Source organism: Centrocercus urophasianus, unplaced genomic scaffold (genome assembly GCF_019232065.1).
Source record: "Centrocercus urophasianus isolate 14NV4802_14NV808 unplaced genomic scaffold, USGS_Curo_1.0 seq_17, whole genome shotgun sequence".
In the NCBI taxonomy this organism is placed as follows: domain Eukaryota; kingdom Metazoa; phylum Chordata; class Aves; order Galliformes; family Phasianidae; genus Centrocercus; species Centrocercus urophasianus.
Window position 1 is genome coordinate 4,463,643 of NW_024884722.1, and position 25,510 is coordinate 4,489,152.

At 41.7% G+C, this 25,510-nt stretch overlaps 1 protein-coding gene across 8 annotated transcripts in view; it reads left to right on the plus strand.

The window, feature by feature from the left end:
- The window catches only part of FGFR2 (fibroblast growth factor receptor 2), a 76,494-nt gene that overhangs the window by 48,201 nt on the left and 2,783 nt on the right, over positions 1–25,510 (plus strand). For 4 of the 8 annotated variants that reach the window (XM_042817840.1, XM_042817847.1, XM_042817842.1 and 1 more), the window contains 9 exons: positions 3,090–3,292; positions 10,939–11,090; positions 13,988–14,109; positions 14,671–14,781; positions 15,531–15,721; positions 19,176–19,298; positions 20,528–20,598; positions 22,226–22,363; positions 23,204–23,309. In XM_042817840.1, the coding sequence (XP_042673774.1) occupies positions 3,090–3,292; positions 10,939–11,090; positions 13,988–14,109; positions 14,671–14,781; positions 15,531–15,721; positions 19,176–19,298; positions 20,528–20,598; positions 22,226–22,363; positions 23,204–23,309 (1,217 nt within the window). Of the gene's footprint in view, positions 1–914; positions 1,060–3,089; positions 3,293–10,938; positions 11,091–13,987; positions 14,110–14,670; positions 14,782–15,530; positions 15,722–19,175; positions 19,299–20,527; positions 20,599–22,225; positions 22,364–23,203; positions 23,310–25,510 lie in introns of all 8 variants that reach the window. The other 4 variants (XM_042817843.1, XM_042817848.1, XM_042817846.1 and 1 more) reach the window with 3 other exon arrangements.

A 25,510-nucleotide genomic window follows, 5' to 3' on the forward strand; every position in this document is an offset into this window, starting at 1 on the left:
TGAAGCACTTATGGCCTCCATTCATCCATTCCTGGTGGGGTAATAACCCATCATGAGCAATAAAGATTGGCAACAGTGTGACTGCAACTCACAACTAAATTTACTCAGAAACGGTCTTGTAAAAATACTTTTATTCTATCATCACATACTTCAAAGTAATGTTTTTGGGTGGAATAAAGATAACAAACAACAACCGTCTCTATTTAAAATGATTTCTCTAAATCTCGAGAACAGAAGCTTTGGCATGGATTCTTGTTGTACTCATCTTGGGACATCTAGAGAGTTCCATGTCTAAGAGTCTCTGGGTTTTGGATTCTGTCTATTTGTGAAAGATTGGAGAAGCACTGAATCCCTGATAGGTTTGGTGCGTAATGACCTAACAGTGCTTCTTGATTTAACTTCACTGCAGCAGATGATGCAGGGACCATCGGCTGCTTGAGACTTCTGCCAAGTGGTGTCATTTGGAGCAGAATTTACCCTCTTTTGACTTTTCAATAAATATATACATATATATTTGTAAACTAATTCTTCTGATGCGGGTAACTACATATAAAGGATACCACATTCTGTGTCTGTTTTCTCTTTGCTTTTCTTTCAACACTCTTTTATTGAAAACAAGGGAGAAGGAAAAAAAAACCAAAACATTTGTGGGTTAATTTTTCCATGTCATATGATTGCATGCATGTCTAGGTGGTGAGTTTTGGTCTGGTGAAGGGTGTTGATTACTTTCTGAGGTGAGCTGGGACCTGTTGGTAAACGCCTTTTGGAAGAGGGATTGTGGATGGGGAAGGAGCTTTGCATCTCTCTACCTCTGCCTTTCCGAAGCGCAAAGCCCTGTGGCTCCATCTCCCTATCCACAAGAGTTCTCTCAGTGTCTAGCTTTTTCTCTTGCTTCCCTCTTTTTTTTTTTCTAGGCTGCCGGTGTTAACACTACGGACAAAGAAATTGAGGTTCTCTATATACGGAATGTAACTTTTGAGGATGCTGGGGAGTATACATGCTTGGCGGGTAATTCTATTGGGATATCCTTTCACACTGCATGGTTGACAGTTCTGCCAGGTATACACTGCTTTCTTTCAGTGGTTTTTCCTCTTTTTTTTCCCCCTTGTTGAGTGCTGCAGAATTAGCACAGCTTCTGTCTCAGAAAATGACTTTGGGCTTCCTCAACATTTTTATGGTGATTATACAATGATTTTATGTGCAGTCACACTTGTGGCAAGCCAGTGGATTGTCTTGTGACACATTCTAGTCTACAAGTCCAAATCCCTTTAAAACAAACAAACAAACAAACCAAAATCCAGGCAACTTCTATTGCACTTAAATTATGTTTACATCTATTACAAGTTCATCAGAAATGTTGAGGAACTGCATTTCTTTCTCACTTCAGTGGGATAGCTGAAAATCAGCACATAAATCATTGTAAACTTCAAGAGGAGGAAATTCAAAGTTATCCTAAGAAACTTGGGGACTGATTTGGCCATAATCATCTAATGGTTCATCTGAATACACAAGCTATTCAGGATGCTTAATTCACTGTTACTTATCATCCAAATCTTTTATGAAAATTCTGATTTTGATGCCCATGGATTGTGTACAGAAGCAGTGCCCTTCATCTCTTGGGAATCAGCTCCATGCATCTTTGAACATCGCATGCTCTAAGAAAACGAGTAGTCATTTGCTTTTACTGCAAAGCATGTCTTGCTGTTCTGGGGTTGATGATGTTTCTGTCCTGAAAAGAAACAAACATCAACGTGCTTTATTGCCTGAAAATTGTTATCAGCTGTTAGAAGATGTAACCATAGTTGGTTTTGACGTTAGTCAAATGTTCTTGTTTATAGCTGTTGGCAGCTGCCTTAGGAGTTCCTTTGAAAAAATGTGAACCACCTGAGGTTTGCTGGGTCATCTTGTGCTTACCATTTATTAATTGTTAATCCTGAGTAAGAGGTACAAAGCCTGCATGTACATAATGCTGAGATTCATGGTACACGAGTGAAATTTTCTGCAGATATTAACCGTTATCAAAATGTTTTGAATGGCGCAATGTTATTACATGTCATTCTTACACGAACACCAAGCCTGCGTGGTCTGCCACCAAGCAGACAGGCAGTGCCTGTGTAAATCTTGCTTCTGCTAGCAGTGTTTGCATTTTGCAAGTGCTTGAACAGCGTATTTTAAGCAATTTTCTTGAATGAAATATTTTGTTGGCCTAGAACAAGGCACAAGAAAATTTTGGCTTGAACATGCATTGCTTGTGGAGTGACTGCTGATTGCTGTGGAATGCTGCCTGCCTGGGGGATGAACCCCAGATAAGGGTTTAGGGACTGTGTTTGTACATATAAGTATCCTGAAGATGGTTTCAAAGTTGTTTGTCAGGGTAACATCTAGATAGAACCACTCCCTCTGCAACCAATCTCATAGACTAGCAACCACATTCCTTAAATATGCAGCTTTAGTGTGGCTGACAAAGGAGGACTCACAAAGGCATATTGCTAGCAATTCAATTGAATTTAAAAGTATGGTGAGGGACCACCATTTATCCTTCTGTATTATAAGAGGAGCCCAGTGAGAATTTTGGATAAACAAGCAATGCAGACTCAAGCTCCAACTTCTATTTGCACGTTGTGATAAAATACTTTTAGACTAGCAAATTCTTTTCTTTTTTGTGTCTTTAAATATGCCCTTATGTGGTTAAAAGGAAGTACAGTGCTTTTGAAGGTTGACTTGAGCAATACAATGAACATGTACCTAGTTTGAGCACTCAATTCCTTCTGCTCCCCTGAAATAATAGGGGATAATTTGATATTTTGGTGAATGTGTCTTCTCAGCAGGCAGACACAAGTGTATGTCTATATAGGTCTATTTACGATCACACACACTGTGGCTGAGATGTTAAAATGGTGATCTTTAGAGAGGAACAGCCCTCAGATTTCAAGATGGCCTAACTATCCACAGCGATCTATATGTCGCAAAGTCACTGCTAGAACTGCTGATGTTTGAACTGTTTCATGTTGTTCCATGTGCTGAGCTGTGCTTGTACTGTGTGCTAACTCTGCGGCATGATTATTCCCTCCCGAAATCCTGCAATCCAGCTCCTGAAAAGGAAAAGGAATATCCAACATCTCCAGACTACCTGGAAATAGCAATTTACTGCATAGGGGTCTTCCTGATTGCCTGCATGGTGCTGACGGTCATCCTGTGCCGCATGAAGAACACCACCAAGAAGCCTGACTTCAGCAGCCAGCCCGCTGTCCACAAGCTGACAAAGCGAATCCCTCTGCGCAGACAGGTAACAGAAAGTAGATAAAGAGTTTGAAGAACTTTTATCAATACCCAAAGCCAGCACATCCTTTAGTAGGAACGTTGGAAGGAGGAATAAGGGCGCGTGAAAGGAAATTGTAATGAGGGTCAGATTTGGCACCAAGGAGACTGGCATGGGAAGAAAGTGCTGCAGCAATCTCAAAGGCAAGAAAGTCAGGGATGTTGGAGCAAAATGTGAAAGATGGAATATGTTCTGTATGAGCAGTCCTATAGATGGAAAAAAATGTACTGCAAGTAATTTGGGGCCTGACCCCACAGCTTGTTGAAGTCAATGGAAAATTTTTTGCTGACTTTGGAACAGAATCCTGTTTAATTGTGTATTTATGATGTTTATTTATGATGTTTCTAAGGTGACTTCTATTGTAGTAACTAGGTATCGGATACAGAGAGGTATTTTTCAGGAAGAGGAGGAAATTTCATAGCCAAGCACCCAGGGAACACCTCAAAATGGAAAAGCTGCAATAAAGTAAAAACAGGGGCAATATTAAATCAGATCTCAGGCAGCTGATTAAGCTGCTGGTGTTTCTGAGTGAGAAACAAAAGCGAAAGTCAGATGCGAAATGCACACAACAGAATTGCATGAAGCATAATTTGCAATTGCTTGTTGCTGGCGGTGAGCATTGCTGGAGAGGGCAACACTGTGAGCAGCAACCCAGCTGAGCAGGTAACATGTCTTTGACTTTGTCATAGGCCATCACCTGCCTGAACAGCCTCTATTCTACAAAGTATGTCCTCCTAAAGACTTTGGATCCAGGTCTGGCCAGGGCAGCGTGGATCTGAGGGTTTAGTTCAGGTCCATCTGCAACCTCATGGGTTGGGTTGAATTTCTGCATGTGGTTCTTGCAGCCAACCTGGGATGTTTTCACTATCATAGCAATATCCCTTCCCTCTTCACTGTAGGTGTTTGATAGTTTGGATGCACACGTGGGGGATCTTGGTCTTGGGATTTCAAATGCATAGAAATATGGCAGCGAAATCCCCATGTTAAAGTGTTGAAGATTGTCCTTTATGTTGCGGTGTCTAACAAAGTCTTGGTGTGAGGGACGTGACTGTTATCCAATCTGAAAAATATTTGGTTTGTTTTATAAGCAAAAATGATCATTCTTATTTTCTCTGGCTGGCTTTGCCACTTTAAAAAAAAAATGAAAAGAAAAAGTTTTAGTCATTTGCTTGAAAATCACCAGAGAAGAGAGGCATGTTGGCCTGTGAGTATATCCCAGAGAGATGAGAAGCCTCAATTTATGCTCAATTTATGCCTCTGTAGCTAAAACTCAGTGTAGTTTTGTGGATAATAAGGGCTTTTCAGAAGCTGTACACTTAACTAGGCAGAGAATGATAAATATCAGCTGCTTAGAGAAAAGACATTTATTAGACTTCTGCTTGAATATAAGAGTATCATAATAACCCAGAGATGAATGGATGGCATAAAAACTGCTTGAGGTTTGGTGTGAGCTCAGTTGTGTCAGTTGCAAATGGTTCCTCGATGGGAGAGTGTTATTTCACTGTGTGACACCGGTGCCAATCACTGCCCTCAGCTTTGCTGTTTATCATTAAATGATGCAATATGGAACTTCTCCAAAGCTATTGTTCTCACAGAGGACAACATCCTTGTCATAAAACATGCTTGTCAAGTCTGTCATTTCACTTGCTTTTCCTCAGCCATAGCAAAAAATGGCATTTTGCTTTTAAAAGTGGGAGAATATATTTGAAGAACAGTACGTTTGAAAGTGGGAACCCCTAAGCAAACCCTCTGCAGAAATTCCTGCGCTCTCAATTCTCTGGATTACTCCCTCACTAAGAGGAGCTTCTCATTCAAGGGCTCTCTGCAAGCACGTCTTCACAGAGGAAAAGAGCTACTGTAAATGTTGAGAAGAAATCTGCATCTTTGTTCTGATGATTTCACTGATCAGCTCACTGATTGTATCAGGTTAAGGGAGCAGGATGAGGCGAGCAGTCCCTGGTGGCTTGCTTGTCTGCCGTGAATATTCCTCAGACATGGGTGCAGCAGGCTTTCCTTTGTCTGTGTGCTGTGCTCTGCAGGAGAGGGACAGAGGAATGGCCAAAAAGCTGAGAGGATAAGTGTGAGTGAGCAGGGGGAAGTGCTTGTGACAGGTAGGTGGTGTGAGCGCAGCAGAGAGCCTGGCCACTGGATGATTTGGTGGGATTCCAGGGAAATGAGGCCATGGTTTGGGGAATTCATGATATTGTCTTGGAAGCTCTCTGCTGTGAGGTCAGGCTCCCCAAGGATGTGGGTATGAAAAGAATACTGGTTCAAGAGGAGGCATTTGCTTGGCTGTGATGCCATCTCGTTTAGGAGTCTTGCTTGCTAACATGTGGTTTGATTTGCAGGCCTGGATTCTCATACACTGGCTATTTAGTCTGAGCTACTATGGGATTTTATCACTTCTTACATGCAGGCATTCTTTTCCTGCCAAAACACGATTCTCTTCACATTCATAGGAAGGATCATGATGAAGTTGGGAATTATCGGTTCCCTCCCCCTGCAGTCCTACCCCTCACTCAGCTCTGGTTCTTGCTTTTCAAGATAGAAACTGCTCACAGGGAAACATAGCAAGCAGTTGCAGAGAGCTGCAGCACTCCACTGGTATTGGCCTTGTTTACTTGGGAGTGCCAGCTCACCAGGCAGTGGGAAGAAGCACTGCAGGACTGAGCTCACACACCAATCTGCAGCAGAGGCTGCAGCTGATAGATTCCCTGAACTGATGGGCAAAGTGCAGGCATTGGTAGGAGGTGCAGTTATTTTGTAAAGCTTTTGGACCTCTCAGTTGTGTGCTTGTGTGTGTGCGTGCCTTAGGAGGAAGAACAATTTTTTTTTACTGTATCTTAATTACGTTGATGTTAATTTACACATACAGGGGTTGGTGGTTCTAATCCTGTATAAAGGTATGGCGCATACATTTGTGATGAGCAAAAGCTGATCGAGAGCAAGACTTCAGCTCACCAGGCAAAATGGCTGTGTTCAAAATGATGTTGGCAGCTGGAGCCAAAGAGAAATCTGGATCAAGTAAAGTAACACAGTATTGCATGTAAGATTGAGCTGTGGAAGTTTAATTCACTTCATGGAATAGATTCTGAAATGCAAAGATAGATACGTAACTTGTAGTAAGATACGTTCCAAGGAATTTACTGCCTTACATTCTTTAGTTTCTTGCTTTATCCTTTGGTTTCTCTATATGGAAACTATTGCCTACTTGTATCCTTTGTTAGTTTGTTGCTGTGTGTTTTGAAATCTGCTCCTGAAGGAGTTGTGCTATGCCAGTGTTTACCTTAGGAATCCTCAGGCTCCTGTAGCAAATTTACCTTATTTTGCTAGATCCAGGCACTCAGATGGACTAGTTTTAACTGCACTACTTACCAATTATATACGTGTATGCAGATGACTTCAAATTAACTTCTACAGCAGAGCCTTCAAAAAAGACTGACGATTATAGGAAGTCTCCGCATGGCTGCTAAAATCTCACAGTGTGAGTGCCAGAGCTGACAGATACAGGCTTCAGGATATAGCGTAAATCATCAGTGGAGGAAAACACCCTTCATAATCAATTACAGACAATTATACACTGCTCTGCAGCTGATTTTTCCACATAGCATCTGAAGATTCATTTAAGTTTTAAATGCTGCTCTGCTTAAAAATGCTTGTGAAGTATTTATCTCAAAGCTGATTAAATGCAGCATGTTGGCTGAGAGACAAATATTTAGTTAAAATGGGGATATAATGATGCTAAGTACGAGGTTTGGAGACAGTGGGCTTTTCTCCTTCTGAAGTGCAGGAATGGGATTTGAGATGTGTCTGAGGCTGATTTTCTGCTCGGTTCTGTCCTCCTAAGAGCAGAAGGCACACAGGAAACATGTTATGGTGGAGGACTGCCTTCCTCTTGAGATTAACATATAGCACAGTAGTGCTTCCAGTGTTCTGCTTGTGTCGAGTGGACTTCTGCCTTCCTTTCTTTAATCAAGCACCCAAATAACTCTTCAGGGTAACGTAACCACTCAAAACAGGCACTATGAATGTGGTGAGTAGGCATTGGAGATGTCTCATTCACCTCTATCAAGTGCCCCTTGCTTCATTCCTCCTGATCAGCGATGTGCTAAGAGAGAAACACCTCTTCGTGGGCTGGGTGGTTGGTCAAGAAGGTTGAGCATTTTGGACAGATGTCTGCCTTCTGCTTTGTGGCACCCAGTGGACCCAGAGGTGGCTTTGGATCTGTACCCAAATATAATTGCAAGCTTGTTGGGAAAACTGAACATGGCCTATGATACCCCTTTGTTGCTTTGAATTGTTGCATAACTGAAAGCAAAAAGAGTACATGATGGAACTAAGGAGAAAGCAGCTCTGCACCCCGAGGTGTGGGGATTGTGGCAGGATCACCAGTGGTTCTCTAACCTGTGTGAACAGGGGGAAGCAGCAGGCTGGAAAAAGGCTTCCTACATCCTCTTACTTAAGCATACCCACGTAGACTAAAATTGACCATGCCTACTGAGCTTCGAGTGTGTAAGACTTCCCTCATTGTTTTATAGTGCACTCTGAAGCAGTGAGAAGAGATGCTAAGAGATGTGTTCGAAGGTTAATTACTTACTATTGTGTGAAAGGGAAAAGACTGTTTTAAAACAGAAAATCTCTTTTAACTGAAGCCTAGGTTGGCTGAGCTTTTTCTGGAGCGGGCTTTTATAGCCCTTCAGCTCCTATAAGTCTTGGTGTGCTCCAGCCCAGTCAATCAGAAGAACGTTCCCTGGGAGTGCAGTCCATTTTTCTCCCATACACTTGAAGGGTTCCTCTGGATTTCTCATCATTCCTATCCAAGTGAGTGTACTTTGTTTATCTACAGCATCTCCAGTCAATCTTTTATTTATTGTGCAAAGTAAACATGTCCAGCTTTGTTGAATGGGAAATCGACTGTCATTCATCTATTTTTCTATAGTATTATTGTTATTATTTAAAGTCTGTGTTTGAAATGTCTCACCAGGGTATTTCAGTTTATTGCAAGTTTACATTTCCCAGTTTTTACTACTGTAAGGCTGCTGAATTGTGAGTGTTAGAGTTAGAGAAAAGACGGAGCTTTTGCAGAGATCTAAACAATGTCAATAAAAAATACTCTATTATGAGGAAAATGACCCTGGAGCATTTTTGGCCAATTTCTGATGCACAAGGGCACCATCTAAATTTGCCTTTATGTTGTCCCATGGAAAGACGTTGGATATATATAAATGTCAGGACTTGAATAAATATAATGGTAGAATGGCCAGAGAACAGGGGGTGGATTTTGAAAGTATGGAGGGAAGTGGTCATAGGGAATTTAGTAGTAGGTTTCCAGTGAGAGAGATGAAAAGATGAATGAAATGGGAGAAAACTGAAGTGCAGGTGAAGACCTGCTGTTGATAGAGATTTGCACATTTCTTAGTGCTGAGCTGATTCATTCCATGGAGCATCACTTTTAAACGGTAGTGAAATCATGAAAATGAGTAGAAGTCTATTTCTGGTGCTGGTTCTCCAGCTGACTTGCCATGCAGATCTGAATGAGCAGTTCAGCTTCAGCAGGTGTGTTCCTGCTGTGGGCTGGGCATGGCAGCATCCCTCTCCAAGGGCACTGTTCAGTATTCATTTACTGATTTATTTACAGCTCCGCAGTCTGCATTAATAGCAGTTTTCTGTTTGGATCCCAAGTGGTCACTGTATTTATTATTCTAGAGGAATGTGCCAGGTACTTTTATTTGCTGAGAATAAATACTAAGGCTAACGTTGGTGGGATGGATGGGGGGAGGAGGTCCACCTTCCCTGGCTGAATGGCAGCTTTATTTGTGCAGCTGTACTCCTTGTTCCTGGGCGTATCTCAGGAGTAGAAGCTGGAGTTTCTGATCTCAAGGAAGGTTCTATCAGTCAGCTTCAAAACCAGTTACCAAAGTTAATCTTTTGAAAGCAAACCTTAATGCTTTCTTCCTTATGAAACCCTTTTCCAGGCTTAGTCTTTGATCTGTGACAAAAACTTGTCAAGAGCCCAAACCTGTTTGATGGGATGGTCTTGAAGTTGCCTACCTGCAAAAAGGCATCTAAACCAAAAAATGTAACAAGGTCATCATGAGAAATTTGAGAGCTTTAACCTTGTCTTGTCAAAATACGTTGTGCAAGAGTGTGTCATGGTCACAGAAGCCTTTCAGCCGTGCTCTAAGGAGCTTGAGTCATTCAGTGGGCAGTGACTGTAATTGTTAGTTGGACTTAGTATAATTGAGCACTTATCAGGTGTCATTGAAACAAGAGGATTTTGTGTTCGTATCACTGTGTATCGCTGACAGGATCTGTTTGCTTATAAGAGCTTTTTTATCTAGCTATAAGACCTCTGGCACAAAACTGTGGCCCAGTGACATTTTACATAAGCAAACCTGGTGCTAGAGTTGATTCCAGGTGATAAGGAGAAAGGCCAAGAGCGATGTTTATAGCTCTGAGCTGCCACCGATGATGCTGCCCAAGATGTGTCTTCTACCACCTGATGTGAGGATGGGTGCCAGAGATGGCATTGCAACACAGTCTTCGCCCCACCATGGTTGCCAGCTTTGGGCTTGGCCTGAAGAGAGGTGCAGGATTCATGTTTCAAGGAGAGGACAGAGTGGTTATGCAAGCAATTTTGGATGTATTTCTGCCATTTTTAAGACAGCGGGTTGTTTGCTGGTGTAAGGGAAGATGCACCTTATGGAAGATGTTTCATTTTCACCACACAATTGTTGTTACGTGGATGGAGCAGCTGGTGCCTCCATTTTTAGACTACTTTACAATTAAGTGGTGCTCTGAGAAAAATGTGGGCTTTTTTGAGGCCAATGATGAATTCCAAAGTGAATTGTATTTTGAAGGACGTGAAATGTTTTGTTTTTTAACAAATTCTTTTCTGCCTTGGCCGCGGAATCTTTACTTCAGTTTTAAATGAACTAAATTCTTTCGTACCCCCTTACCATTGTGATAGCTTTTTGTTAGTTTCAATATTCAACATTTAGGAAACATATGAGAGGAGCCTACATTTCTTACACATGCACGTGACCTTGATCATTGATGCTAGTGGATTAAAAAGGGAACTTTTTTGAAAATGCCATTTGCCAATTAAAAAATGAAAATTTTGGTTTAATAACAACACCTAGAAATACTAGATTGTGTACTGATTTCAGAAAACAAGTGGTTACAAGGGAAACAAGAAGTGAATGGAAGATACTGATTGGTAGTTTCTGCTCATGGTATAGGCTGCCACCTAGATACCTAAGGCTGGTGATTTAAATACTCACTTGATAAAAAAAAAAAAAAAAAAAAAAACCCAGTAAATTGGGAGAAATATTTATGCAAATTCCCTTCTGAGTGAATGCTTTTAGAACTCTACATCTGTGGGTTTGAAACTCTGAGATAGACCTGTATCTGGGGCAGCAATTGGAGTCAGTGTTGTGCTAACGTGGGAGGAGTAATGTAGGATAGTGCTTTTACACATGAGTTTAGATTCAGCCACTCTTCTCCCTAGCACCACTGTTCTTAGCTGGCTTGGTTCTTATATGTCACTGCTTTTCAGATATTGGGCCAAGATTACATCTCTGCCTTTCTGTTTTTTGCATCTTGCATTGCAATAACAGGTGTCGGCTGACTCGAGCTCCTCCATGAACTCCAACACGCCTCTGGTGAGGATAACTACTCGCCTCTCCTCCACTGCTGATGCCCCAATGCTGGCAGGGGTCTCGGAATATGAACTACCAGAGGACCCAAAATGGGAGTTTCCAAGAGATAAGTAAGTAGCCTTTTTTCCTTACCACCACCTAACGTGCATCTGTAAAGCATGACATGGTATGAGAGGAAGCCTCTTGCTGAATGTGTACCATGGTTGCTTTTGTTAAAAGAAAATCTCAATTACTTGAACCTTCCCTGAAGATCAAGATGTATTCAATTATCTACATTTTAATTTTTCAACAGAAATGGAATTTTCTCTGCATGTTGTTCGGGTTTGCTTTCACTGCAAATGAGCAGTTGAGAGAAGCCCAAGCAATACCTCTGTATGCTAAACCTTATTTCTCAGTAGTTTAGTGCACAATTGATCAATGTTTATTAAAGATGTGATACGGTATAAAACCAGAGATGGCAAAGTCTAGAAAATGGTGTTAGACAAACATGCAAAATGAGCTGCTGAATGAGCAGAGGCATAACCACATTTCTTCATGTGAAATGGACATGTGAAAGAGATGGTATTAACACAGGTGAGGGCCATGATGTTACACTGAAATTGATACTAACTTTAAGAAGTTTTCAGGAGGCTTTGAGAAACTGACATCTTCTGCCCTAGTGTTGTTTGAAAGTTCAGTGCTATGCCTTTTGGATAGTAGAGCTGCAATTTTGAACCTTCTGACAACTGTTCTGGAAATTACTTTTAATTATGCAGCTGAAAACTAGTGGAAAACACAGTAATTGCCACCTGCAGTATTCTAGTCAACAGGGGGGCCTGTATACATACTCCATACCCTTGGGGGATACACTAAATGCGGAAAATTTTAGTGTGCTAAACATTTAAAACTGGCATTCAGCACAAGTGTAGGTGGAGCAGATTTCCAATGAAAGGAAGCTATTTAGAGGCAGTTTATTAAGTTGGGGGGCAGCAGGCACACAATGAGGGGTTTGTTACATTAGTCCTAGCAGGGCAATAGCACATAAATTAATCAGTTTCCAATGCAAATGTTTGTTCTCTGCCAAGATCCTAAATTCAAATTCTGTTCTGGATAAAGTGCAGGATGACCTCAGCATAGCATTTGCTGCCCTTCAGTCTTTGCACCTTTTTAAGCCAGCGTTTGCTTTAGAAACCAATCCAAAACAGATTGAGGAGTTCTCACCATGGCTAAGATTGTACTTGACACAGCATCCACGAGTTGCTCTGGGGAGGAAGTGCCCTTCACCTCTCCTCTATGCCTGAGCAGATAAGCAAGTGGGGTTTGCAAGCCACTTGCCCCAGTCTAAGAGCCTTCTGTTGGTGCCTGGCAGTGTGGGAAAATATAAGGCCATGATTTTCACAACCAGCTTTACCTACATTATATCTGTGAGTCTTGCTTGTGGCCATGGAAAGCCACAGCTATAGCAGCTTGGTTATGAAAATGTTTGCCAAAAGCTGGCCAACGCGTTGGATAATGCTGACTGCTACAAGTTCATCAAACATCCTTCATGACATCTGCTGCAGCGTTGCTCTGCAGTTCAACAGCATTATCTGTGGGTGAAGAAGACAGAATCTGGCCCATGAGCTCTGTGAGGGAACCCAAAAGATTTGGCTCAGAGGCTTTGAAGTTTGTTGTAGTTTATTTTTTTATCCTCCTCAAGTTGAGATGGAAGCCTCTGTGCCTATTACAGCTGAGCTGGGTTAGCAACCATTACAGGGTGGCATACGCAGCTGATCCAGATAGCGACTGTTCTTCTCACAAGGTTCTTTACACTGCTGCTGTGATGTGAATGGAGCTTCAGTTTCCCCAGTGCTTCCCACTCTGAGCTCAGCATGGATGCTGCAGGAAGAGAGGCATCTTCTGCTGCCCTCATTCAAGACATCTGTGGCAGCAGTAAGCCTGTAGCCAAAAACCAGCCTGTGGGTGGATGAAGGCTCCTGTCTCACCCCTTCAAAGGATCAAAGCACTGGGGGAATGTGTGAAGATGTAAGAAAAGTGATCTTGCTGTGGACAGGAGGTTGTGGAGAAAGCAGCGTGCAGGGTGCACCAAGCCCTGCCAAGTGCTTTGTCCTGAAGAAGGTGCTGCCTTTTGTTGCTGGTCGTGTGGCTGGGGCAGTGGAACTGCAGAGCAGAGCTGGCAGTGGCTCAAGGCACACGAGCATCCCCCTGGCTCCCCCTCATCTTTGTCCTCCCGCCCCTTTCCTTGCAAGAAGACGGCTGTCTGGCTGCTTCCTCAGCTGCAGGGAGGAGGACAGGGGTGATAACGGGGCTGATAACCACCCACAGCTGAGCTCAAGCACAGCCTCTGCTGCGCTGTTCTCTGTCCTGGCTGATCCCTTAGGTGCAAGAGATCATTAGGCAAACATTCATGACCCACATCCACAGGCAGAAAGCAAAAATAGGAATTCTGAGCAAAAGTTAGGCTGACTGTATGTTTGACTGCTCCCTCTCTATGCTGGTATATCTCAGGGTTAGTGATCCTGAAAACACCCACCTGGTTTCGATACCACCTTTAACCACACAAGCCTCATGCCTGAGGTTGAACAAATGATGACGTGCACAAAGAAACCTTTCTTCCATCTCCTCACAGTCTGCATGAAAAAGCAGAAGATGTGCCACACCAACCACCACAAGAAGCCAGACTGTGCCTTTCATTCCTGCACTCTGAACTTCAGTTGCACCCAGATTCTCTGCAAGTTCAGCCCATGCACCATGCAGTGCACCCTCTCCTGTTAGAGGCAGAAGGGCAGCTTAAAAGCTGGGTTTAGCAACTGATCTGCTGGTATTAGATGTTCACTATGGTGTCACTGAGAAAACAAACCGTGGTGTGCGTGAAAACCGACACATGCCGTGCATTTCATTAGTTCCATATGATAATTGCTTAGTGCTGCAGTAAGTTGTTGAAAGCCTTTATATTTAGTTCTGGAATTGTGCTGGCTGTGCCCCTGCCCCAGATGCTGTGTGTTAATCCCCTGTTTAACACCTCCAGGCTGACGCTGGGTAAACCCCTGGGGGAAGGTTGCTTTGGGCAAGTGGTGATGGCCGAAGCGGTGGGGATTGACAAAGACCGGCCCAAAGAAGCAGTGACTGTGGCAGTGAAGATGCTGAAAGGTAAGAAGATGGGCTGAGCAAGGTTTCAGCCTGCTTTCAGCCGTGAAAAGTTTCCCTTGCAGTGTCTGAGCTCTGTCGTTGTGGGGGGGTCAGAGTGCACATAGCTGACCTCAGCCTTCGGTGGTTTGTGGTGTAAATCTGGGCTCTTGACAGCCTGTTTATCTTCAGCCACAAGTATTTGGACGTGTTGGTGTTGTGCGAGTTCATAGCAGCAGCTGTCTGCATGCAGATCCTAGCCCAGGTGGTTAGTGCCTGTTCGTTTTGAATTTTATTATGAAGTCAACTTTTAGGAAAGACATGGTTTTTAAAGGTTGATAGTTAAGGACAGGATTTTAATGCTTTGTATTGGTTAACATGTGATTGATGAAGCAGTCAGTCTGTCAAAGAGACTGAGACAAATTTTTATTAGGACATAACACATGGCTTTGTACAGTGTACAGTGTGCAGCGTATGCGAGAAAACCACCTCCATGTTCTGCATTTCAAACCACATGCTGGTGAGCCATAGAGATGCTCAGGCTGGCACAGCAGAAAGCAGGAACTGAACTTGTTTCTTGTGCAGATGATGCTACAGAAAAGGATCTATCCGACCTGGTGTCAGAGATGGAGATGATGAAGATGATTGGGAAACATAAAAATATCATCAATCTTCTTGGAGCCTGTACCCAGGATGGTGAGTAGAGAAAAGAAACTAAGCCAGGACTTTCACACGGGTCTCCAGAACTCTCATTAATCATCGTTTTTCAAGAGTTTTTAAGGAAACTGTCATGCTGTGATGGGATTTCTAGATATTTCCTTAGCTTAGCAGCGATATTTTAACTCCTGTGTCTCATTATATTTGCAGCTTTAATATGAGAAAGGGTACTACATCATGTGAAAAATCGAGTCCCTAGCCGTAAGGAAAAATGACATTTTATAGTGCCTTTACTCACATCTGTCATTCTGAATGGTCAGTCTTGTTTTAGCAAAACTTGTGCCCTTTGAATTTGAAATGAGCAGTTTTATTATTTAACGACAATGATGTTTTTTTAAAGACAATTATATATTAAAAGTTATGCAGAAAGACATACAAATTCTGAAAATTAGAAAATCTATCAAACACAGCAAAAGTATTTCTTTAGATCTTGTGACATTTTGGGTCTGAAAATGTCTGTGTTTCAGTACATGGCATGGTCTGGAAGGAATAGGATTTAGGTACTTTCAGTTGCTAATGCAGCTCTGCCACTATCCTTCTAAAGCAGCCTTGGCCAGCCACTTAGCGAAGCCCAGTCCTTCTTTTTGTTCAAGTTGTGCTTAGTGGATTCACAGTTAAACATTTATTAATCCAGTTTGTTTATTGTAGAGCACCCGAAGGTTCTCTACAGAAAATCATTTTACCTTTTGACTTCACTCTGGTTTTGACACACTTCTGTTTATCCCAAGGTCCACTGTATGTGATTGTAGAATATGCTTCCAAAGGCAACCTGCGTGAGTACCTGCGAGCGCGCCGGCCTCCTGGGATGGAGTACTCCTTTGATATTAACAGGGTCCCAGAGGAACAGATGACATTCAAGGACTTGGTATCCTGCACGTACCAGTTGGCAAGAGGCATGGAGTACTTGGCTTCACAAAAAGTAGGTAGAACTCAGCAAATACTACACAAAGCGTTTGGTACATATCTGGTTGTAGGTTAAGTTTGGTTCTTGTGTTATGTATGGTCAATAATGCATTGGGAGAATGACTTTTCTGCACACCTATCTGTACTTTGAGTAAGCACAGGTGATCACGTGATTATACAAGTCTCTCCCACCCACCCAAGTCTTTCACCCATGAGACAGCAAGTCATCGTTTGCCTTCTGTTTCTAGTCAGTCTTACCAAAATTGGTTCAGATATTGGATATTAGGGAGAATTTCTTCTTGGAAGGAGTGGTTAGGCATTGGAACAGGTTGCGCAGGAAAGTGATGGAGTCACTGTCCCTGTAGGTGTTTAAGGAAAGAGTAGATGCACTTAGGGATATGGTTTAGTGGACACTATTGGTGGTAGGTGGATGGTTGAACTAAATGATCTTAAAGGTCATTTCCAACCTTAATGATTCTATGACAGTGATGTAAAATAAATGAACTCAGTTACTGAAAGGGTAGTGTGGAGAACATCTCAAGGGCAGAAATTGTGAACAAAAGAGTTAAAAATAAAGGTAAATGGAGTTCACTAGTCACTGTAAATTAAGTACTGTGCTTGAAACTTGCCTTTGGTAAACCAACAAGCTTGTTGAAATAAGTTATGCATCATGGGATGTCTCTAGACTCTTATTTCTTCAGCTTTTCTTTGGACAGATTTTCTCAGGTTGTACCTCAGTTAAGTTACAGTTATGGAACCTTAACTAGCCCTGTATAGTGGACTCCGTAAACATGTTGTGCCTTAATATGAAGGCAATCATGGGTATTCTGGGCACTGTTTGGACCCAGTGTCTAAACCAGATCACCAGATACTGATGCTAAGTACCCCCAGGAAAGCATGGAGTGCTTAGTGGGATTTATACCAATTTCCAGTTCAGACCACTCCCAACTATAGAGCTGGTTTCAACCAAAGTTTAGAGCTGAGTTTGAACCTCCAGTCCTATTGTATAGAGTTACGGGATTTTATTGCTTCTCTGCAATTGCAGAGAGAGGGGAGGGGAGCAGGAATTGAAGTCTAATTTTGCATTTATTCTTTTGTTTGAAAATAGTAATTCTTAGCTCAATAGAGTAGACAGGGAGACACGCATGACAGTAGGACGAAATCTATAGAGTGAGCATGAGTATTGTATTAGGTAAAGCACCTTAGAATATCCCTTTTGTAAGATTAATGAAACATTTGCCTGGCAATGAGCCACAGCCCAAGAAAAAAAGGACCATTGTGAAAGGAAAAAAATAAATCTTTTGGTTGGCAAATCTTGAAAAGCTCTGATACGCTGCTGCAGGATACTGCAAGAAAGTGTGCACTCACACAGATGTACACAGCAGCATCATTTCTTCTGTGGTCCAGTTCCTTTGCAAAAACGCTTATCAGTACTGTGCTGAACTTGACTGAATGCAAAGCATTGCATGAGGCACAGGGAAGAAGAAAAACAAAGTCAGCACATAGTGAAAACTGTACATTCCCATTCTTCAGACATCCCACCATTTCTGTTTGTATTTCTCCAATTCTTTTCCCCTTTGGGATCCCTTTACTGAGCTGGAATAATAAGAGATCTAGTCTTCTCATGGTATTTTCACCATGCAGGCGCTGTGAGAGAGCCAGTATTCTTGTTATTTCAGTCTAATAAATGGCTCACAGAGACTTAACGGAATATATATAGAATATGATTTTAATAAGTAAAGAAGGTACTTGGGTGTCAATTCCAGTTTTTGCCTTATAAGCAATTGTACGTTGGTTCCAAGCTGGATAAATACTTTTAAGAATTCTGTTGATGTGTCCTCTCTCTGATGTGCCAGTATAGCACAAGAGCTGCAGGGGGTAGCCCCAGTCACTTCAAAGAGATAGCAAATCACTGGGGCCAGAGAGCTGGCTGTGAAGCCTGGCAGACATGGCTGTGAGTCATGGCACCACTTTGAAACAGCAAAATTGCAGGGTATGAAACAGCAGAAAAACTCTGAGAGAAGGTAGTGGGATTTTATTCACTTGCTGGATTCACCTGGAGGTGCTGCCTGCTGTTTGAAATGTTCTGCCTACTGGCTTGCTGTTCTAGAATGGCAGAAACATCTGCTTTAGATCTTGTGCCACACTCATTAAGGCACCTTGCCTTATCAGTGGGCATTAGCGATGTGTACTTGGGCAAGTGCCTTGAGTTCTGTCTCATCATAGCAGGTTCTTGTAGGGTTCGAGGATAAGGGCAGGGTGGGAAGGTTGCCTATGTTATTTCTGCTACTGTGGCATTGCTGATGCTGAGTTAGAAGCCTGATTTGACTATGAAGGTGTACTCTTGTCTACTCTCATCTGTGTGAAGGCACTGCTGGTGCAGTTTTTCCTTGCAGCTCCCCATGGTTCACCCAGTGAGGAGCAGAAACTTCATAGACTCATTTTGCACGTGCAGGATGAGAGATCTCAGAAAACTGCTGGGACAAATTACGATGCAAGAAAAGATGTGGGCCCTTACTAATTGTTTTGTAGTGGTTCTGTCCAGCATGTCCATGCAGAGGCTGAAATAAGGTGGACAACACAGAGTAAACTGAAATTGAGCAGGAAAAGAAGAAGAAACACAACTATTTGACTTAAGAAGTAGTTGAATATCCTGGAAGGACTCTAAATGCAACACTGAATACCATGACCCTACTGCCACTCTGTATAAACCCCAAAAATGTTCCTTAAATGTAGGAATAACATCCAGAGCTGCCACAACTTCCTTTCAGTGTCAGGAATATCAACTCCAAGTTTTCAGGATAATGCTGCACGAAGAAAGAAGAAGTCTGAGGAAATACTGGTTGGAGTTTCAATATCAGAGCAGTTTGAAAAGCAAACAGCCGAGCCCAAATTGCCTTTATTTTTTTTCCAAAGTGAAATTGCTGTATTCTCATGGTTGAAGTAAACATACACACCCTAGACATCTGGCTAAAAATGATTTACTAGAGATACATCTCTTAAGAAGATCTTTTATACTAAAGAAGGTTGCACTGATCTGGACTGTCAGGTTTTAGTCCAGTTGATCCAACATAATGTAAGAGAAGCAACACAGTGACACTCGTTAACAGACATTTGCAATGAAAATGCTGTGTTACCTGTATCTGGGGTTTGTGTCACAAAGAGTAGGTCACAAACATCTTAGAACGTTTGAGTTCTCATCCTTGGCAAAATACAAGGCTTCAAAGGGAGGCTTTTCAAAGGGAATTTTGGGCAGCTGTTCAACCTGGAAGCACCTGGCTGGACCTGAATAGGTCGCAACAGGGTAACTACAGCAATCTTACTGCATGGACTTGGAGTAAACCTGTGGCTTTACAACCTAAGGATTTTGGTTAAAGTCTTTAAAGGAGACTTAAGTATGGTTAGAAATAATTCCATTTTTTTGCAACGGTGTGTTTCAGTGGGTGTTTTTGTTTTGTCTTTCTCTCCAGTGTATCCACCGAGACCTAGCTGCAAGAAATGTTTTGGTAACTGAAAATAATGTCATGAAAATAGCAGACTTCGGTTTAGCCAGAGACATCAACAATATAGATTATTATAAAAAGACTACTAATGTAAGTGGATGGTTTTCTTATCTCTGGAAACAAGTGTTTCTTTCAATGTTTCACTTCAAAACTATGGTTATAATCTTAACAGGCTTCTTGTCCAGGAGACTCGCTTTTAATCAGACAGAAAACAGACATCAAGGACATAAGCAATTCTTTCCCCCTCTTACACTGACATTTAGTTTAAAAAGATAAACAAATAGGCTCTATTTTTTTATGATTTATTATAACTGCTACAATGTAACTATCCATGTTGTGTGTCCTTGACTCCAATCATTTGAAATAGATGGAAACTTGATTCTAGCTCGTTTTGAACCAGTATTAAGATCTCAAAAAACACTGCATAAACAGTGATAGCAGTAACCATAATAAAAATCCTGTTTGTGAGGTAGTGCCACAATACAGGATTATGCATTTTGCCTTTGCTTGGATGTAAATAACTGTGGTATTGAAGTAAGACCGAGCTTGAGAAAATGGATTTTCTGTACCTGTTGTTGTTTTGCTGTTAAAACTGTCCTGAATCAAGATGGGAACTTTGCAGAATTCTTTCAGTTCTTCAGACTCTGTTAATACTAAATAGATTCATACAAAATATTAATTAATCACACTGCCTGGCTCATTTACAAAAATAAAGCACTGAGTGATGAATGGCATTTGAACAGTAATTATCAGAGTTCTGCATAGTTCCAAAAGGTAGAGCAGCCAGGTGGGGATTTGTTGGCACTGGAGGGGATCTGAACACATTTCATATCAAATTTGGTACAACTCCTTGGCTCGAGCAAAGCAGAGCTTTTGTGCAAAGTTACAGGCAGTTGTGGCTGCAAGCTTTGGGGAAAGGAAAACAAAATTCCTATCAGTGATGAACTTTGTGCAAGCAGACCCAATTTTAAGAAGTTTTTTTTGTTTCTTATTTCTACTCTTTAAAAACCTGTAGTGAAATAATCTTTTTCCACTTAGATTTGCTTACCCTACGTGTACTTACAAGCAGCATTTTTTTTGGAGCCCTACACCTTTTAAATTTTATCTTCAGTGTTCATATCTATTTTTTCTTAATAACCTTCCTCCTTTCATCCATTTTATTAATATTTTTTTAATGAAAGTTTTCAAAATAAACTACGTGTTTGCATTATAGGACTGATCTCTGAGAACGGATTTATTTGAAGCAAAAATCAGTATTCAAATCATCCAGCCAATGTCTTCCATTTTCATTTCTCTTTCCTTCCCCCCCAAATATACAGGGACGGCTTCCAGTAAAGTGGATGGCTCCAGAAGCTCTGTTTGACAGAGTTTACACGCACCAAAGCGACGTGTAAGTGACTTTATCTTTGTGTAATACGGAAAATGGTTCACCTTCCTTAAAGTTTGGGATACTTCGAAATGTATTTTCCTGCTGTCCTTTCCCTTTAAGCATTTTCAGTTTGTTTCACATATTAATAGATGGAACAGGACTTGCCCTTAGAAAGTGAGGATTTTATGGTAGACTGCTAACCAGCGCTCTGTTACTAATCTGCCTGGCTTCAAAGCACATGAAAGGTGGAAAATGCTAACCTCCTTCTGTCAGTGCGGAAGTTTCCCCCCTTGAACTTATTTACGGATGTGCAGCTACAAAGAGTCTATCTAATGTGCTTGGCTTTCCACATACTCTGCACTTCCTTCAGGTTTAAAAAAAAAAAAACAGTGAAAAGAAAGAAGGAAAGAAGAAGAACGGAAAAAAAAAAAAGAACCTTGTCAAAGTTTGTGCTGTGGTTATGTACAATAAAATATAGCCTGGATGTACCAGAGGTGTTTTCCCTGATTTTAGAGATATTGTTGCTTCCCAGCAGTGTTTCACATACAGAAGGAAATCATTGGACTCTGGCACTTGAGGATCTTGTAATGTGCGTGGTGTAGCTGGCTGATGCAACAGCTCCCATAATTCTGCTTCCTATTAAAGTTCCCTGTGTAAAGATCCTCAGCGCTCGCATGCATTGAGCTCGAAGTAGATGTGTATTTTTTACTCAGTGCAGATGGAGATCTTCTGTTTTTTATTTCTCCAAGAGAAGATGTTAGCCTTAAAAGGCTGGATGCTTCCCAGCACAGGTGTAAAAGCTTACACATGACAGTGCAGAGTTAAAATAGAAAGGAGCAGGGTGGAGAAAATAAGAGGTGCCTCCTCCTCCTTTAACTTGGATGCTCACCCCAAGTTGTTCTCTCCATAAGAAAAGCATTTACTGAGGCCTTTCCTGCCATCTTTACGTTATTTATGAAGGAAATTATATACACAGGTTAAGGGTGGAGCCAACTTTTGCTTTAAAATAACATCTTGACAAAATATTTAAGTGAATGTGAAGTAAATGGCTTGGCTGGTTTAGAGCTGGAAGTCATTGTGAGCTCCCGACAAGCACGAAGCACAGGCATTTCAGTGTTGGAACTGGGAGGCTTTTTGGCCCCGTGGTGCCTTTGGATAATATTATTATAAGTTTGTGCAAACAGTTTACTAAAATACATTGCTGCAAAGCTAGCAGAACTGCAGAGCAGCTCGGGGCCAGGGCAGGCTCTGTGCTGTTGCTCACCTGGCAGAGCAGCCTGGCAGTGGGCCTGTGGCTGCCAGCGGGACGTGGCGAGGCAGCTCTGGAAGTGGGGAGCAGGCAGGAAAACTGGCTGAAGTTTTCCCTCCTTCACTTCCATACAAAAAAATAATAATTAAAAAAAAAAGATACTAAAAGGAGCAGAATGACGCAAACTATTTTTGTTTTGAACAGCCTTTCTTTTTGCTTCCAAAATATCCCCCCATATACTTGCAAGCCAGCTCAGTGGTGTGGATGTTCTGTAAATAACTAAACTGTGAAGATGTAGGTTTTATTTTGTAATGGCTCTGGTGTGCATCCACTGCAAAAACATCTCTGTTCACAGCAGTAAGGCAATTTTACTAATGCTGCTTTCTCTTTGTTTTGCAGATGGTCGTTTGGTGTGCTAATGTGGGAGATCTTCACCTTAGGAGGATCTCCCTACCCAGGAATCCCAGTGGAGGAACTTTTTAAGCTGCTTAAAGAAGGGCACCGAATGGATAAACCTGCCAACTGCACCAATGAACTGTAAGGACCGAGGGCTGCAAACTGCATTGGAATCATAGAATATCCCAGCTTGGAAGGGGCCCATAGCATGGTTAATGCTACCCCAGCAGAATGTAGCATTTTCAGAATAGTTGGCTCTAAAATAGTGGATGTGTGTGCGTATAGATGTGTATGGAAACGCTATGGAAAGGTCTCCAGGAAATGTTTGGTGGAGGACACTTTACACACCCTGCTGTGATCCCTTTGAAAATGGATGAGATCATCTGTAGACCAGTCTTTGTCAGTGCTTTTACACCCTTATTTTCTCAGTTTTGGTCCATTAAAAATGAAAATTCATAAATGGCACACATAGCCATACCACACACAGGCTCTTATCCTGTATAAGCTACACCCAGCTGGTTTTATACACAAAAAAGTGTATTTGGGAACTTTTGCATTAACACAGCATTATCTACCAGTGATAGTGGAAGAGTGCTTTCCTTTTCTGATGCTTCAGTATTGCTCTTGATAGTTTTTTGCTTTTATCCCCCATTTTAATTTCTTCACAAAGGCTGCAGTCCCTTACATGATAAAATGTTTAAGCACATGTAATTTAATACTGCTGAAATGCCACAGAAGAATGCAGACTCAGGTCCACAAAGAGGAAATTTAGATGCTGGGCAAGCAGAGATACAGAAACAGAAATGAACCTTTGAGGGAAGTGACAGCATTTTATGGTTTGTGCAACAACACTGGTCCACATATAAAGCTTTGGAGTGCTCACTGCTTTATTTATGATGAAGAATATTGGCTGTGTATGAAAAGGCTTATCAGAAGGATGTGTGATTTTAGTTAACCCAGGAAAATGTGCATTTCTTACAGCTATATGATGATGAGAGATTGCTGGCAGGCTGTGCCTTCACAAAGACCAACTTTTAAACAGTTGGTAGAAGACTTGGATAGGATCCTTATTCTCACAACTAATGAGGTAGGTAGATTGTTTCCTTCCATAAGCTACCAATCAGGATGAATGGTTCAGGAAGCAGATGGAAATTATACAGTTATGAAATCCTATTCAAGTTCTCATTCTGTTTGTCACCATCCTCTGAAGTTAGAAGCAGCTTAACTATGTATCCTATGAAATCCCCGGTTTCTTGTCATTATGTCTTGGTTTATGTAACAAAACAAACACATTTTTAAAATGTTTTTGTTAATTTCCCTTCGTATTTTTTTATGTTTTTAGCATAGTGTTACTGAGAAAATACACATGGCAAACTGAGAGGCGATGTTTATATTTCAGCATGAGTTTCGTGTAGAGGAGAGTAGGAGAGTTCATGATGTTTTTCATTTATCAGCTCAGTTTGATTCCCAGCCATGATATCTAGGTCAGAAAAGGAGAAATTGTCAATAGTAGGTTTCAGATTGTGTCTGAGAGTGAATTAGGTTCACTGAAGTAGCTCTCAGTGGAGGGAAGAAGGGCCCACTGGGAGCACGTGAGCAGCCATCCAATTATCCAAAGGTCCTGCCTACCACTGCTTCAGGTTGGGCGATATATGCAAAAGGGTTTCATTTGAACAGCATTCTTTCAGAGGACTGAAATATGATTAGTTCTAGCAAGAAACACACTGATTAGTGTATCCACACAGGAATCAGTTCTTACTTATCACATGTACTTTAGAGGAAGATCATGACTAATGGAAATATTGATTCTTTTGGTGGAAACTTTGAGAGAAAATGTAGAAAAAAGGTTTGGATCGTGTTATATGTGTCACCATTACTTTCTAATTTTTCAGAATTTTCAGATTTATTTTTCTTAAGCAAGAAATGCTATTTTTTTTAAGGGCACCATTTGTCTAGTAGAGTAGGTTTACATTTCCAGTTAAGAAGATTCTTTGGCTTCAGTAGCAGCTATAAATTTATCTGAATTACTCTTCTCCAAAACATGGCACCTTCAGAAATGGTTTGGGAATGGGGCAGGAATATGTGCTCCCAACTAAGCCAGTAGCATAGCTCTGTGTACCATTACAGTTTCCCCCCATCCAACACTAACTGAATCCTTTCGTGCATCATTTACACACGATTTCACAAGGGCGGTTGGCTGGCTGCCATCACAGAGTGCTTGGTGGCTTGGATTGCATCTGCATTTGCAAAGTCTAGAGGGAAACTCTGGGCTGTAATTCTAAGCCTGGAAGAGGATATTTCTTTCTCTTCTTGTATGTTTAAGCATCTTGCCTTGCAGTTGTGTAGTGCTCGTGGGCCTGGAAGGATCTCAAAGGTAACCTGAAAAGGCCTTTAGGGTTATGTAAATGACTTTAGGCTCAAATTGTAGGGAAAAAAGCCTGGAAAAACCTCAGGAACACATCCAGTCCATCTGATCGGCCTGCAGCAAGATCCACTGTACATTTATCATGCCTGATGTGTTTGTGCAACTTTGTCCTTGAAGGTCTCCACTGCTGCATTTCTGCATTGCCCCACAACAACCCATTGCTCTGTTTTGTTACCTTTAGCTCTTGAAGGCTTTTCCTAATATCTAAGCCTTCAGCTTAATCCAGGGCAAAAGCAGTATCTTAAGAAAGCAAGTTACTTCTCTTGTCTATGAGGTCATGTGTCCCATCTTCTGCCACTGCATGTGGTTTCAAGACCTGATTTCAAGTAAGCTGTGCAGTTTTGCTGAAGCACAGCTCCTCCATGCTTCAGTGTGACCGTACTTTTACTCATCCACTCCACCATGGTACCTTGGCTTTCTCACACATGCAACTGTTGATAAAGGGTCAACCTGGTTTGCCCAGCAGCTCCAAAATTGACCAGCCAACAGTATGTTCTGCATTTGTGTAAGTGATTATTTTGCCTAAGCCTCCCTCTTTTTTTTTATTCATTGAAATCCCAGTGCTGGAGACTTTATGCCCCTACATGACTGTGGCCCTTTATGCTGAGCAAAGAGACTGGAGAGGAGATAAGAATCCCACCTTCAGTTCTGAGCTCATAGCTGAATTATATCGAGCTTTCAATATGACAAGCTGCGTCTGCAATTCCACAAGAAAGCTTCAAATGCTGGAAGACTTTTCTCATTTGTCTAGAAAGTGCTTGATTGTTTCTGGTCACATAGGGCTGCACTGCTTATACATAAATTACATGCCAGGATTGTCCTTGTGGATCTTCTGAACACCTAGGGAGTAAGATAGGACGTAA